At 39.1% G+C, this 15,822-nt stretch overlaps 1 protein-coding gene across 1 annotated transcript in view; it reads right to left on the minus strand.

Annotated features, from left to right (window-relative positions):
* SLC5A7 (solute carrier family 5 member 7) overlaps nucleotides 1-15,566 on the minus strand; it is a 23,991-nt gene extending 8,425 nt beyond the window's left edge. Inside the window, exons 1-4 of the mRNA XM_010167054.1 lie at nucleotides 15,389-15,566; nucleotides 8,622-8,735; nucleotides 5,391-5,546; nucleotides 1,174-1,322 (exon numbers count right to left, since the gene is read on the minus strand). Of these exons, the coding sequence (XP_010165356.1) occupies nucleotides 1,174-1,322; nucleotides 5,391-5,546; nucleotides 8,622-8,735; nucleotides 15,389-15,566 (597 nt within the window). The remainder of the gene's footprint in view (nucleotides 1-1,173; nucleotides 1,323-5,390; nucleotides 5,547-8,621; nucleotides 8,736-15,388) is intronic.
* Between the last annotated feature and the right edge of the window lie 256 nt (nucleotides 15,567-15,822).

The raw sequence follows: 15,822 nt of genomic DNA on the forward strand, positions 1-15,822 counted from the left end.
GGGAAAGACACAGTACTTTCCTCACTGCGCAGGTGGAGAACAAAGGTATGGGAGAAGAAGATCTGGAATAGCTTCTCATTTGAAGTGGCCAGCTGGAACTTGGATTTGCTTTTTCAGGGTATTTTGCACCATTCCGATGAAGTCAGTTACAACAGGGAATGCTTAGCACTTCTGCAAATAAGGCCATAGGCCTCACAGTAGGATGCCACCGAGCAAGGATGCACACAGTGTTGGTTAGTGACCACCTGTGCGAGCTCTAGCTGAAGCAATTTCCCTAGAGCTGCACAAGAACTCCAGAGAAAGCAGAGAAGCAACTTTGGGTCCTGAAGGTGCCATTCAGTTCCTTCACCTTGAGCCACCCCATTTATTTCAGCCTGTCTCAGATCTCTGCACACCTGTGACCACCTATTACTACCAATGGCAAACAAAGACAGCAGCTTCTTTGATTGCACCTCTGTGATCTAAGCCCTGTTGCATTGATGTTTTTCAGAGTAGAGGTTAAAGAACAGCAGTAAATAAAAGGCTACCCATTAGCATATCACTGACAGCTGATGAGGGGATACTCATATCACCATATTCAAACAGAAAGATCATGTGGTGAGACTTCCTATAATATGGTCTTCAAGGACAATGGAGGAAAATGAGGAAAAAAACAAGAAGGTGATTTAAAGCAGAAGGTTAACTCAGCTGCGTGAGTAGGTGCCAGCTACAGGAAAGAGAAGCAGGGGAGTGTCAGACAGGGAAGTGTCAGCTCTGCAGGTCTGACGTCAGTGTTTTTGGACTGCTCTACTGACTGCTTCCTATGTCTGATGTCTCCTTCCAGTGCCTCTGCCACAGTCCTATGGACAGATAGGGAAGGAGTCAGCTCCAGTTGTATCCTGAGTTAGATATATACTCAGCGGGAAAATTACAAGAGTGTTTGCATTATCAGACTGGTTGGAAAAAAAGGCAAAGAATTGGGCCTCTTGGTCAGCAATATTGTCAAAGCTCAGGCTGCACATTGATATAAATGTAGACTCTTTAAAGCAAGGGCATTATGAGTAGAGATATTCCTTCACCACGCTTTCAGTGAAGATGTAGTTCCAAAACTGAAGATGGGCAATAGGTCACAGAAATCACCATAATGTTCAGAGCAAAATCCTCAACAAAGAAGGAAAAAAACCCCAAACTTACCAGTCCCAGGAAGATGCAGAAGAGCTGAACTACATCGGTGTAGGCCACAGAATAAAGCCCGCCCACAAGCGTGTACATAGTTGCAATCAGGGCAGAAATAATGACCGAAATATTGACATTAATGTCAATGATCACACTTATAGTGGCACCTATGGGGAAATCCAAAGCATTGTGTGTTAGTATATCACAATATGTCTGATGAGAAGGTTCACCTTTGTTAAGTTGCATATGCAGGTGCTGGTCTGACACTTAGCAACAACATGAAGATATTCACCCCCCTCTGTCTTCTTCACACACCTCCTGCACCTTTGAAGGGAGTAGGAAAAAGAAGGCTCCTGTAGATCTAAGTCTAGCACCTATCATTTTGCAGGTTCTTATGAAATGGAGGAGGGAAGGGTCCCAACAGCCCTTCCTTATGTTGCTCAAGCTCTGGAAGGACTACAATATTTTTTTTCTGTCTAAGAAAGAGCAGCTCCTCACGGACAGCTGAAGCCTCCCTGGGTGAGTTGCAGCCACATGGGAGCAAGTGTATCATTGCAGTAAGGGCTGTGCCTAGGGGAGGTCTACTGCAACATATCACACCCTTTTATATCTCACTTATGCTCTGAGCTAGCCACTTTTGACCAATGAAGGAATAGTAGAGGAGGCATCAGCTATAGAGATAATTGACCACTAGTGCTTCTAAAGTTTCCTTGTTTACGTGGGACAAACGTGCGTTTCTTTGCAAACTGGAGAATCAATCCTCCATTCTTGACCTAAAAACCAAAAACTTTTCCAAGCACCATCAAGCAGATTTTATTTGTAAAAAACAAACTGCAATGTTGAGCTGACCAGTCAGTTTCCACAAAACAGCTCATAGAATCAAAGAGTTGCTGAGACTGAAAGGCACTTCTAGAGATTGTCTAGTCCAAGTCCCCACTCAAGCAGCTGGAGCAGGTTGCTCAGGATCATGTTCAGTTGGGTTTTGAATATCTCCAAGGACGGAAACTCCACAACTGGAAAACTTGTGTCAGTGTTGACTTCTACCACTGTAAGAAAAGTGTTTTCTTAAGTTTAAATGGAATTTCCTGTAGTTCTGCTTTCTCTGCTCTGATGAACTACAAAGCAATGGGGAGCTTGTCCTGTCACGGGGCAGCACAGAGATGAGCCTGGCTCCTTCTTTATTTCTGCTCCCTTCACTGCCAAATCAGGTATTTATGCACGTAGGTAAGAACCCCCTGACCCTTCTCTTCTCCAGGCTGAACAGTCCCTGCTGTCTCAGCCTCTCCTTATATGCCAGATACCCCAATCCCTTAATAATTTTTCTGGCTCTTCACTGGACTTTCTCCACTATGTCCATGTCTCTTGTGTTGGGGAGCACTGCATCCACCAGTGATGAGTAGAAGGAAAGGATCCCTTCCCTCAACCTGCTGTCAATGGTCCTTCTAACGCAGCCCAGGATGCCGTTGGTTTTCTTTGCCACGAGGGCACATTGTTGGCTCATGGTCAACTTCATTGCTAAGACTCCCAGGTCATTTTCTGCAAATGTGCTTTCCAGCTGGTCAGCCCCGCAGCCTGTACTGGGACATCACGTTGTACATCCTCAGGTGCAGGACTTGGTATTTCCCTTTGTTGAACTTCATTGAATTCCTATTGGTCCATTTATGGAGCTTGTTGAGGTCCTTCTGAATGGCAATACAATCATCTGGTCTATCAGCAACTCCTCACAGTTTTTATTTTCTGCAAACTAGTTGAAGGTGCACTTGGTCCCATCAACCAGGTCACTGATGAAGATATTAGACAATACAGGACTCAGTACTGACCCCTGGGGTGCACAAATGGTGACTGGCCACCCAGTGGCTTCCATGCTGCTGGTCACAGCCCTCTGAGCCCAGCAGTTCAATGAGTTTTCAATCCTCCTCACTGTCCACTGATCCAGTCTACACTTCATCTGTCTACAAGGATATTATAGGAGATGGTGTAAAAAGCCCTTTCTGAAATCCACAACATCTCATTTTGTGAACCAAGCCAGTCAGTTCATCATGGCAGATGTCAGGTTGGTCAAGAATTATTTCCTGTCCATAAATCTGTGCTGACTCCTCCTCACTCCTTTCTTGACCTTCATTTGTTTGGAAGTAGTTTCCAGGAGTATTTGCTCCATCGCCCCAGGGACTGAGGTGAGGCTGACCAGCCTTTAGTTCCTGATATCCTCCTTGCCCTTCTTGAAGATGAGAGCAAATTTGTTTTCTTCCAGTCTTCCAGAAGATCCCTGATCACCTGTCTTCAGAAGGTTACTGACAGTGTCCTTGCAATGCTATCACCCAGCTCCCACAGGACTCGCAGGATGCATCTGATGAGGTCCCTTGAGATTGTGTCTGTCCAGTCTATTTAAATGTCCGTTGTTGTGGTCCTGATTTTAGCCTTGTTCCCTCCTCTCAGGACCCTGAACTCCACCAGCCCAGGAACACTGCAGCCAAGACTGCCTCTGACCTTCACATCCCTAAGTAGTTCTTCCTTGTTTGTAAGTAACAGGTTAAACAGAGCATCTCCCTTCATCCACTCACTGATAGTTAGTTTCAGGAAGCTGTTGTCAGTGCGCTCCAGAAAACTCCTAAATTACTTGTGTCTTCCTGCACTGCCCTTCCAGCAGCTATCAAGATGGTTATACATTTCCTTTAGACATATTAGCTATTTAAAGTGACTGCAGTGTTTTAAAATAATGTTAAAAAAAATAATCCTCTCTTCATTAGGATAATATGAATGAAACATGTTGCAATAACTTTTAGTCCTTGCAGGTATTGTAGATGGATATTCTTGTCCATATGGATGGAAAAGTTCTGGCAGTAGAACACAACATGATGTGTGGTATATAAGAGCTGCTGGGACCTGACAGGTGGCTTTTTGTTGTCCAGCGAGCCTTCAAAGTTCATATGTTTATAGGATTACAAGCTCAGACCACTTTCACAAGCTGGAAGACCTGTCTTTCCCTTCTCTAACCCTGTCAAGCAAGAAATAATGAGGAAGATAAAGAAATGAAGAGTACTGGGATCAAATATTCATCACTGAGGATAGGTGTGCAAATTAGGAGGTATAATATAAACAGATTATTCACTGCTAAATTAAAATCAAAACCCTCAATGACCTTTATAGTCATTGACAGTCTTTAACTGTCGACTGTTAATATAAACCTACTAGAAAGGTATTCACACCACTTGCTTTGGAATATCACAGATTAGCTTGCCCTCAATCAAAAAGAAAGTATAACCCAAATACACAGAGTGTTCTTCAAGTTATTCAAGTCCTATCACCTCAGCATGTAGTATGTTCTTAGTCCTTTAAGGGTTTTGTGATGAAATTGTGGTAAACAAGTTCCCCATTGCTTTGCAGTTCATCAGAGCACAGTTGGAGAGTACCTTCAAAGTTTATTTTCTGTTTAAAATAGCTTGTGCTAGAAAGCATTACCACATGCATGTGCATTATGAGTATGATTAGCTGGTAAAAGTCAACTACTGGTGCTTCAACTCAAGAGCTTTCTCAGTTTTTGAAGGGATTGCTAAATTCAGGCCTGAAATATAATTAAAAACCCTGAAAACTTTTTTTTTCAAGACTGGATGAGTTCTTAGGTGATTTTCTATTGAGTCATAGTTCCATTAAATCTCTGAATCCCTTCTTGATTCCTAAGTATTTTCTTCATTTTGTTGAGTAGAAAGCCATTTAGAATTTAATAATACCTCAATTTATTCATCAGCACCTGTTTTACTTCTATTATTTGTGCTATGGAAAGTTCTGTATACGTAGGTCTCCTGTATGCAAAGGATTATTTTGTTTAGACGCATTGGCAATAATCCTCAATATCTTTAAGGGAAATTTTGACTCACTTCTGTGATCTCAGTGGTGTAAAAGAGAAGCTGGGTCAGCCTTGACATTAAAGGGACACTTGCAATCACTCATGAAACCTTCACAGTTAAAGGAAATTTGTTGCTAAATCTTTTCATGTTCTTTGCAAAGGAACAACTTAAAGGTACCTGCAAATTAATAGATAACTTTTCATTACCAAAATAATCAATGGGGTACCATTACTGAGTTTAATTAATAGTTAGTATGGGTCTGAGAACTGTCACAATCTGAATCATTTGGCTAGGACAGTTAGCATTTGAAGCCAGAGTTTTAATGCATTTCTGATTTTCTTAATCCTTTTCACCTGTGATAAATTAATATTTATACTGCTTATTCCTTACCTAAGGCAGAGAAGATGGCAGCAGCCCAGAACATTTCTCCCATTAAAGCTGGAATAAACAGTAACCCTCCCATCCTTTTTCCATAAAGCTGCTGAAAAGGGTCTAGCATTGTCACATAGCCTTTGGATCTCATGGGTTTTGCAAAAAAAAGGCCACCTACAAAGAAAAGTAGCATAAGACACCAATTGCAGTGGGGAAATGCATCGCCATTAAGAGGTAAAACACCGATCAACAGTTAAGTGTACAAAAATAACAGTATTACCATTTGGCGGGGTTTTTTTGGTGGGTTTTTTTTGGTTTTTTTTTAAAGAAATAAGTACAGTTAAAATATCTTCTAAGAACTATTACTTTACTATCTGCCTACAGAGTTACATAAACACATCAACACCATTAATATCTGTGATCTGATAATGAAAAATAAGTTTGTCTTATTTTGTCTGATTCAGTTTACTTAATCTGCCATTATGGAGGCTGTCAGAGTTCTGTATAATTTTGGATCAGCCTAAGGGAATGGCTTTTCTACCTAATCCTGTTCATTCTTAGAGCAGAATCCAGCATGAATTTTCATATGGCCCTACTCTAAAAAAACCTCTCTGAGATTCCTGGATCAGAAATACGCATACACACGTGGTTTAGCACACGCACCACAAGTCTGATTCTTTCAGGACAATTCAGATTTATTATGTATGCTTAAATCAAGCTTACTACACCTGCGGGGTATGTCAGAAGACTTCTCAGCTCTGCAGGTGTCAGGCTGCCGAAATATTTGTCATACCCTTATTTCACTTATATGTGTTCAGGAATTTTGATGTATCACAATTTTGCTCTGCCTGGCTGGCACATGGGCTGGATATGCACATAAACGTGCAAAAGCCTCACCTTTCTAATGTATAGTCTTGAAATTCTTTCGGGAAAAAAAAAAAAAAGACATATCTCAGGAAATCTGAAAAAGACCTTCTATGGAAACCTGTGTAGTTGAGACTTGCACTTGACTATAACTAAATAGAATTCTACCACAGTAAAACTGATGAAATGCTATGTATAAAGTGCAATTAAAAAGCCAGAAAACTAGTCAGTTGCAAATAAAATCTACTGCACGGTATTTGGCAACTGTTTGTTAGGTTCTTCATCACCAGATATGTCATGTATTTGTTGTATCATACAGATTATTTTCCACATTTTTTATGTATTGCCTTATATCACTCATATTTCTTCATTTAATTAAGTTCCCTGAATAGATAGTACTGGTTTACCAATCACAATTTATTTATACTGGTTATGTTAACATTGTCTGTAGGCAGGTTGCCTGGATGCAGAAACCCTCCAGCATTTTTTTGCTATTCTTGGATTGGTCATGGATCCTATTCCTATTCTATTTGTTATGTCATCATTACAAAGGACAATTAAAAGAAGAAAAAAAGGTTCACCAGTATTTTAATCTATTAGGATATTCAAGCATCTGCAAAGAAAGCAGGGGATATTCTAACATTTAAAACTAAATTGCTGGAAAAATTAGGAAAAGTGGTATGCAGCACAACACTGAACTAACAGGGAGAGCATATCAATCTTAAATCTTTCCAGTCTGAAGCAATAATATTTCTTCCAGACTAGTATTTATAATTTTGATTTTTTTTTTTAAAAAAAAGAAAGATAAAAAGCTCCTCCCCTCAAACCTGCACGTACAGATCATGCCTACAGAAGTGCTTTCCTGTCTGTGCTCTGCAGAGAGATATATCGTCACACGATACAGACTTATTTGCTCTGCAGCGGCCATTATAATTTCCAGGGAAAAAAGTCTCGATATCTAAAAACAGCTGGAAATGAGGGAAGAGGCTAAATCAACCCCTTCTCTGGCTATTATTAATTTGTGTCAATTCTGCAAAGTTTAAGAGTCAGGAAGATGCTCGTGACTGTGATCCTATTGACTACTTAATGACACTGATGGATCATGACCCTCATGACCTCATAACGATATCAACTGATCTCCAGACAGACATCTATTGTTACTGTTTTCTTTACAGGAAACAGAGCTGCTCTGAGGAATGAGAACTCCTACTGGAACTGGAGCTGGCCCGCATGTGCCAGAGAGAAATACCTATGATAGGAAAGGTTTCTACCTGGGGAGAGAGGAGTATCAGGACAGGCCATAGAAAAGCATTTCTCAGGGGAAAAAAAGTCAGGAGGGTATCCAAGTTCTACAGGAAGAAATAAAAGAGGCAAGAAGAACTGGATAAACAACCAAAGGAAACAAAGGGACAGACTAGGTGGGAAGACCATGAGAAAAGATTCAAAATAGACTGAGAGGTCAGGTATTATTAGAAAGGCTAATATACCAGTCACATTAATGAAAGATGAAGAACACAGGATCTGTTTTGTAACATTTGTTTTAAACTGTTGCATCACCAGTTGCCTTAGGGACATGATCTGTTCACAAATTGAGAGGATATAGTTGACAACTTTGTGGCGTATTCATCATGGCTCATCACAAGGCAATACTTTCATTGCAAGCTGCTCCATGTTGTTGAGATGTGGTGAGAAATGTTTTGTTGCCATTATTTTTAAGAAATGAGAGAGACTGTATTTCAGGAATTAGAGGCCATAGCATTAAAAATTATGCTGTCTGTATTTTACATTCTGACCCTGCAAATAGTAAGATTGTGTATTTGCATTTTGACATATGATTTGGAGTTTTGCATTGCATTTAAGAGGATGCTCAGTCCAATTTAAGGAAATAGACTGGTTCTACTATAGGTTTCCTACACAAAATTAGACAAGTTACTTAGATGCTTGGTGAAGATCTGTAAGGTGTAAGTACTCCCTAACCTGAAAGGATATTTGCTACTCTTGAATTCCAAGATTTATAGGAGCCCTGACACCGTCATGGTCCAGATCATATAGACACTTAAAGAAAACCTGAATATATAAAACTTAGTATACATAATTAAAAAAAAAAAATCCCCCAACAAAACCTTTCTTATTTTGACCTCCTGTGATAGATCACTATGGTTGTAATAATCAAATAGGTCTTTCCAATGCATTTAAGAGACTTAGGATATCGAACTATTTATAGTGATTTTCTGGTTTTCTTTTTAATAGCCAAACCTATCAGCAGAAGGGATCCAATTTACCTCAGTATCCTTTTATCAGACTCTGGTTGTTTGATTTCAGATGATGGACTTGACATCAGAATTATTTGAAATGAGAGACTATTAGTTTTACTTCTTTCCTTACCTAAGACCAGACTAAGGGAATATCCAATAGGTGCCTGAGCCCAGGCTAGACCGTAGCCTGGGACATACACAGCTTCTGCTGTCCCGTTGATGTAACCTCCTCCAACCCATGTGGCTGAAAAGGAAGAAGTGGAAAAGTCTTTAATGTGCACAAAGAAAGAAAACTTCACACATAGTAGAATGAAACTGTCATCACTTACAATAATGCTGTTTTTTATTATATGTACTGTACAAGTGCCAGACATGGCAACCTTATAAAGGATAGTCTTAATTTGAAAAATATACAGTCTAAGTATACGAAAAAAGAAGTCATATGGTCTGAGACAATCATCAAGGTGTCTAAGCATCTGTGTAGTCAGTGACGATGTGAAGGCTGAGTCCCTCACTACTTGTTTACAATGAACGAAGCACCTTACCCTTTGCTTTGTGTTAGTTCAAATTAAGGGGAGATGTAAGGGACGATCTGAAGAAGAACAATAAGCATACAGTGATAAAGTCATCCCAGCTGGTAAAACTCAAATAATTTAAATTAGACAAGACTTTAATGAATGGTTCATTTACTAGGGCCTTCATGAAAAAAAAAAAAAAGCTCTTAAAACCTTGCTAAATTTTACATTTTGGCTACACCAAGCACATTTAGTAAACTCTGACTTCCCTAAATACTATATTTCCATATAGGGCTGTGATGATTCTGTGCTGCTATTTGAGATAAAAATTTTGACTCATTTATTTTTGTGCTTCCTGAAAAGATGTTCCAGAAGTGAACCACACTATCTTTATCTCTCTAAAAAACAACCTCCGACCTGTAATGAATTGATTCTCTGCCTTGAAGGGAAGTTTCTAACTTTGAGATTTTGAGACCTAGAGTATGTACAAAGGAAAATCTCCACCACAGAAATGTGATTAGATCTGCAAAAATAACAAATTACGTAATGAAGTCTATCTCTTCGTGTTTGCAGATTCCATGCAAAAATTTCTTTATTTTCTCTAATGTATAATGAGTAAGTTTTATGAATCTGGGTTTGTAGTTTGAGCAAGGGCAGGCAGATCATTACAAGTACTAGAATTTTGTAATGCTGTTTTAACTTGCCTCAGAAGCCTTTGCCTTCTCATATAAAAGTAGTTCAAGCTTTCTGTGTAAAAATTCACAATTGTAAGAAATTTATTTTCATTAAGCATTCCTCACAATTTTCCCAGCATCCGCCATCATGCAAGCAAATTTGATTTTGTGTTTAATACAAACAATTGGAGACAAATTAAGAAAACTGAATTAAAATTCCTAAAGAAATTTCATGAAAATCTAAATGGTCACTCTTTTCTGCTTAACTGTGATATCTCTCAAATACTACCAGAGGGTATTTTTGTTTAACTCGATGCTAAATTACACCATGGCTTTAGAATCAAAGATCTTTAGCAAACAGAGCATTACAACTGTCCCCCCTTCAGAATTTTGAAGCACAGGAATGGACCTTTCTGTTGTTGTAAATAGTATAATGGGCTTGTGTGAGGGATATGCATGCAGAGGAAGTCTGCAACAAAAGAAGTGACCCAAAGATCCCTGTTATTGGTAGACTTTTGGGTATTGAGATCTATTGTGCCCTACAGAGACAAAAGGTGAGTGGTACCCATGTGGGACCATATGGGGAAGATGAGTGAACACTGATCCTTGATGGGAAGAACAGGGATATAGAATCTGCATAAAGTTAGCAAGACATTTAGGATTTTATGCCTCTTCACAGTGTAAGTTAAAGTAGGTGGGAATATGATACTTTGTTTACCAGATTCCTAGAATCACAGAATCACAAAATGGTTTGAATTGGAAGAGACCTTAAAGATCACCTAGTTCCAACCCCACCTGCCATGGGCAGGCAAACCTTTCACTAGATCAGGTTGCTTAAACCCTCATCCAGCCTGGCCTTGAACTCTTCCAGGGATAGGGCATTCCTCTGGTCAACCTGTTCCAGTGTCTCAGCACCTTCACAGTAAAGAATTTCTTCCTTGTATCGTCTAAATCTAGCCTCTTTCAGTTTAAAACCATTACCCCTTGTCGTATCACCACAATCCCCGAGAAAGTCCCTCCACATCTTTCCTGCAGGCCCCCTTTACGTACTGGAAGGCCGCTATAAGATCTTCCCAGTGCCTTCTTTTCTGCAGGCTAAACAACCCCAACTCCCTCAGCCTGTCCTCATAGGAGAGGTGCTCCAGCCCTTGGATCATCCTCGTGGCCTCCTCTGGACCTGCTTGAGCAGGTCCCTGTCTTTCTAATGTTGGGGGCCCTGGACACAGTACTCCAGGTGGGATCTCACAAGAGCAGAGGGGCAGAATCACGTCCCTTGACATGCTGACCATGCTTCATTTGATCGCAGCCCAAGATGCGATTTGTTTTCTGGGCTGTGAGCACACACTACAGCCTCATATTCAGTTTTTCCTCCCCTAGTACTCCCAAGTCCTTCTCCACAAGGCTGCTCTCAATCCACTCACTGCCCAGCCTGTATCCATGTTTGGGATTACCCTGACCCAGACGCAGGACCTTGCACTTGTCCTTGTTGAGCTTCATGAGGTTCACACAGGCCCACGTTTCTAGCCTGTCAAGGTCCTTCTGGGTGGCATCTCTTCCCTCTAGAGTATCAACCACACCACTCATCTTGACATCATCTGCAATCTTGCTGAGGGTGTACTCAATCCCACTGCCCAGGTCCCTGACAAAGATGTTAAATAATACTGGTCCCAATACAGGCCTTTGAGCTCCATCCAGTTAAATAATACTGGTCCCAATACAGGCCTTTGAGGGACATCACTCATCACTGTTCTCTACATGGACATTGAGCCATTGAGCACGAGTCCATGACTACCTGGGATGTGTGTTGCCTATTGTATGTCAAGCAACACAGATTTATGGACTACGTTATAAGCACCTGTATACAATAACAAAAGTAAATATTTAGAAAGGGAATTGTATCTGTCTCCTTCCCTGGAAAAAGCATGAGTATGAATTCTGCATGAATGATACCTGCTTCCAGATGGGGAATAGTATCTGTCACAGACAGATGTCCAGCCTTGCTGCAGCTGTGGTGCAAAGAAGCTTTGAGGTCCAGCATAGATTTGTCTGGGATTGCTACTGAGGTGACAAGTGTTCTCCCAGGGCCACTTGGATGCAATGCCTAACTCCCTTATTTTCTCCTAGAGGGGACCAAGTCACTTCCCTTGCAGGGTCTGTTGCCTTCCCCTGGCTGGGGATAGGAACAATGCCCTGCAGATAGGTATGGCTGGGTAAAGTGGCATGGAGGATTTAGCAATTTCAATTTTATTTCTTGATTTCTGAATTGGGGTTTGAAAAATAGCTGCTAATGAATTTTTCTGTGCATATGACTGTTCTGGAACATCTGCCAAGGACCCTAGAGCTCTAGGAAGGTGCTATATGGCTTCTTCTGAGGGGGTGAATGGGTACTCAGCACGTACATTGACATCAGTAAATATATTAGAATAGAAATAATGGGATATGATAGGATGGGATTTCAATCTTAGATATTAATTTTCTGATCCTCAGTTTGCTAAGCCACAATTTAAAGTTAGTTTAATATCTTTTTTGGTGAAATTCTTTTTTTTTGTTTTCCTAGATCAAACAAAAGGAATATAAAATTTAATAATCTATGGAAACACTCATGTGGTAATCTATTTTAATCTTCTCTTTGCCTGCCATCTGAAGGACCAAAAAAATGCAGCAAATACCAACATCCATTTAAAAAATGCACCTTAAAAAATGACCAGAGAAATATTGAGGATATGGAGGGCAATTCTGCTCCTCATTCATATGAGGAACATAGAAATTAATCTCAGAGTTCTTTATATTTTTATATATTAGAAAATCAGATTTTTTGGCACTTCTTTGTGAATGATCCTTTCTCTGACCACTCAAATTACTGAATCAACCCATCAAGTTCTGTAAAATAAAAATCCTGACCTAAGGATTAAAAAAATAGAATTTTGTAATATTTCTTTTTTTTTGTTGTCTTGTGGAAGGATACATAGCTCCATCCAACTAAAATGAAAAAATTATTTCAATAGATTATTACCTTTTTGGTCATGTTTGTAAGCATTTGATTATGTAATCTCAAATTCATCCTTTGGGATTTAAACTCAATCACTGAAAAGAGAATAGACTTAAGTTTGTTGCAGCTACCACTTAAGAATTTCATCCACAAATTAAGGAACGCAAATATTTAATGCAACATTTTAACTATAATTATGTAAAAATTAGACACAGGTTAAAAGCACGTCTTCTATGGTACTATCTTAGCTCATTTTGCGCAGGAGCTGCTGTGATCCATCCTCAACTCAAGGTTCTCAATCTTTCTATTTTAATAATTGCAGGCACACTCAGCCTTCAACAGGCTTTATGTTTAGGCATTTCAGTAGCTAGTTGATACAGCTGCTTCTTTAGGATCATAATATATATCCAAATATGTCCATAGCCATTATTCAAAGGTAGTGCATTTGCTTTAAGGTTTTTCAATGCTGTTTATAAAATCAACCATAATTACTCAGGAACCTTCAGTCCATCCCTGTGAAATCACAATGCTTATGCTCTGAATTTTATTTTAAATTTATAGGCTGAGTTCTGTCATCCTCCCCACCAAGTAGCCCTAGAACTGCTACCATTTTCATAGCAATGGAACATGGCAGTATTTGTCTCAGATAAGAAAGATAGAACTAGGCTATATCTCATAACCCCGAGTACTTCGTGTCCATAAAAGCAATATCCTTTCTGGAGATCTTTAAAAAATTATTGTTTTCTTCTTATGGTGTAGGCTTTGCTCTTAAATTGACATTTAGACAATTAAAGCTGTAAAATATAAAGACAATGCTGGAATAGCCGTATATGTCTGGAGGCATGGTTATGAGGTGTAAAATCTGCATCTATCATTTTTAAAGAAGCAAATGTGCCCTTGAATAATGTGACCATTCAGTAAAAATTATTGTGGATTTTGATTGGCTTACTTTCGTAACTGTTTTGGTTTGGTTTGGTGTCCCAACCACCCTCACCGAAACAAAACTCTGATTAACCCCTGATTCAGTGGGCTTGTGCTCACAGCTAACTTTGTGCGCCAGGCATGGTTCCCTGAAAGTGAAAGTGTAATTTACTTGCCATTTCAAGCTTCGATTGCCATATTTAAGGAAGGCATAGGTGAAAAAGTATGTAAACCCTGACAGTATAAAATCCATTCGTGTTTTAGCTGCCCCAAGGCTTTAGGATCAGCTTGATATTCTACCACAGAGATGATATACTATGCCATCTCTAGAGCTTGTATGGAACAGGATGAGCATATGTGGGTGTGAATTTTGGTGGCTATAGAAATTGCCTGCAATATAGGAAACCCCAGTTCAAGTCTGATCTCTGCTTCAGCTGTTATGAAAAATATTCCTGTAAAATAGGATGAAGGAGACCAGAATTTGTGTCTTCTTCCACAGGCAAAGCCTTTAGTCATAACCCCTTGTGCGGGAAATGTCTTGTTTTGCTTCTACTCCCCTGACCTAATGATTACAGTTTTGTGGCAAGCAGTATCTCTGCAGAATATTCTGGTTTCAGTGCTCTTGAAAACATTTCAGTCAGCAGAAAGCAGTCAAACCAGCTCTTGCTATGAGCAGAATATTGTCATATCTGATGCTTCAGTAGACAATGGGTACGTGATACAGTAAATTATAGCAATGTGCAAAAAGTAGAACTTCTGCCTGTATCCAAACTTTATTGACTTTTACAAACATACTTTACTCAATATCCAAATATTCAGTCTCTGAATTAGCAAAATGCCCCTTGATTAAAGAACACAGAATTTTGTCCCAAGTTTTTATGTGTCTCTTCCTTATTAGATAATTGTGAAACCCGAACAGAGCAAAACAGTAAAACATAAATATAACCTGATAATTTTGGCAATTGAAAGGGCTTTGACTGAATAGAATTTAGAATTAAAAAAAAAAAATGAAGCATGCTTAAAAATTAAATTGCTTAAATAACATTGGTGGGCCAATTCACTCTTCTTATAATGCATTTTTGTTCTGATACCATATGTCAACTGTAGACTTGAGATTTTGGACCATATCATGAATATCTTGTTTACCCAGGTAAGACACCTGATTGAACAGCACTGCTTTCAAAATTAGTGAAGAACTCCTCCTTCACCCAGGCTTTTCTTACTGATACTACTATTCTAGTAATGGAAACTGACAGACTGCTGCAAAAGAAGCTTAAAGAATCCACAAAGTAAGTTTGCTGAAATCAGTGGAATTACAAGTTCAGATTTATGTCAATTTTCTTTCAGAAACTTATTCTTAACTGATGTTGCAATACCCCCTCCCCCCCCATATTTTTGTGTATAATATTTCTTTACTCCAATTACAGAAAAATAATTCACTAATTTGGATGGCTTTAACAACAATAATAGTTATTTTAAAACTGGATTTCTTATTAATCTATATAAAATATATACTTCTGTCCCAAACATATCTGATCAACAGATGAATACGAAAGCAATGAATAAGAATTATAATATATTCTTCCTGTATTTTTTTAAACTTTTTTTTGTTGTTTTTGTATAGATACTACATTTGACTATTCACTAAAGAAGGTTAACAGCAATTGGAGAAAAAGTAGATATATTTTCTCTATTTTGCCTTATTTCACATGCAGATTACATTTCCTCATTCAGATGGAAAACTGACAAGTTATATGCAGGTTAAGGAAAAAAAAATAAAAGGTGATTTTTCACATACCGGTCATCGTAAATCCACCAACTAGCAAGCCAATGTCTCTTCCACCGACTATAATAGCTTCGCTGCGATCTCCTTCGCTGCCGGTGTTCTTGGTTTTCCAAGCAGCCCATATCCCAACTGCCAGGATAGCCAGGTAGAATACAACTATGGCCACCAGCCCCTCCGCATGGAAAGCCATGTTGAAGTCCCGACTGTGAGATCACTATTTCATTAAGACCTCTGGAGAGAATGCAATAACAGATCTGCTTTAAACAAACCCGATAAGATGTTTTTTTAGAATCAATGTACAAAGAAAACTCACATGGTTATTAAAGAGACTGTTCTAGTGAATTTATGAAATGAGTATTTCAGATGTAATTGAAATTAAGTTTACATGCCAATTAAAATGTCTGTGGAGCAACAACCAATAATTGCAACCTGCGATTACAATGAGG

The sequence above is a fragment of the Antrostomus carolinensis genome, unplaced genomic scaffold (genome assembly GCF_000700745.2).
Source record: "Antrostomus carolinensis isolate BGI_N321 unplaced genomic scaffold, ASM70074v2 scaffold3794, whole genome shotgun sequence".
NCBI lineage: Eukaryota > Metazoa > Chordata > Aves > Caprimulgiformes > Caprimulgidae > Antrostomus > Antrostomus carolinensis.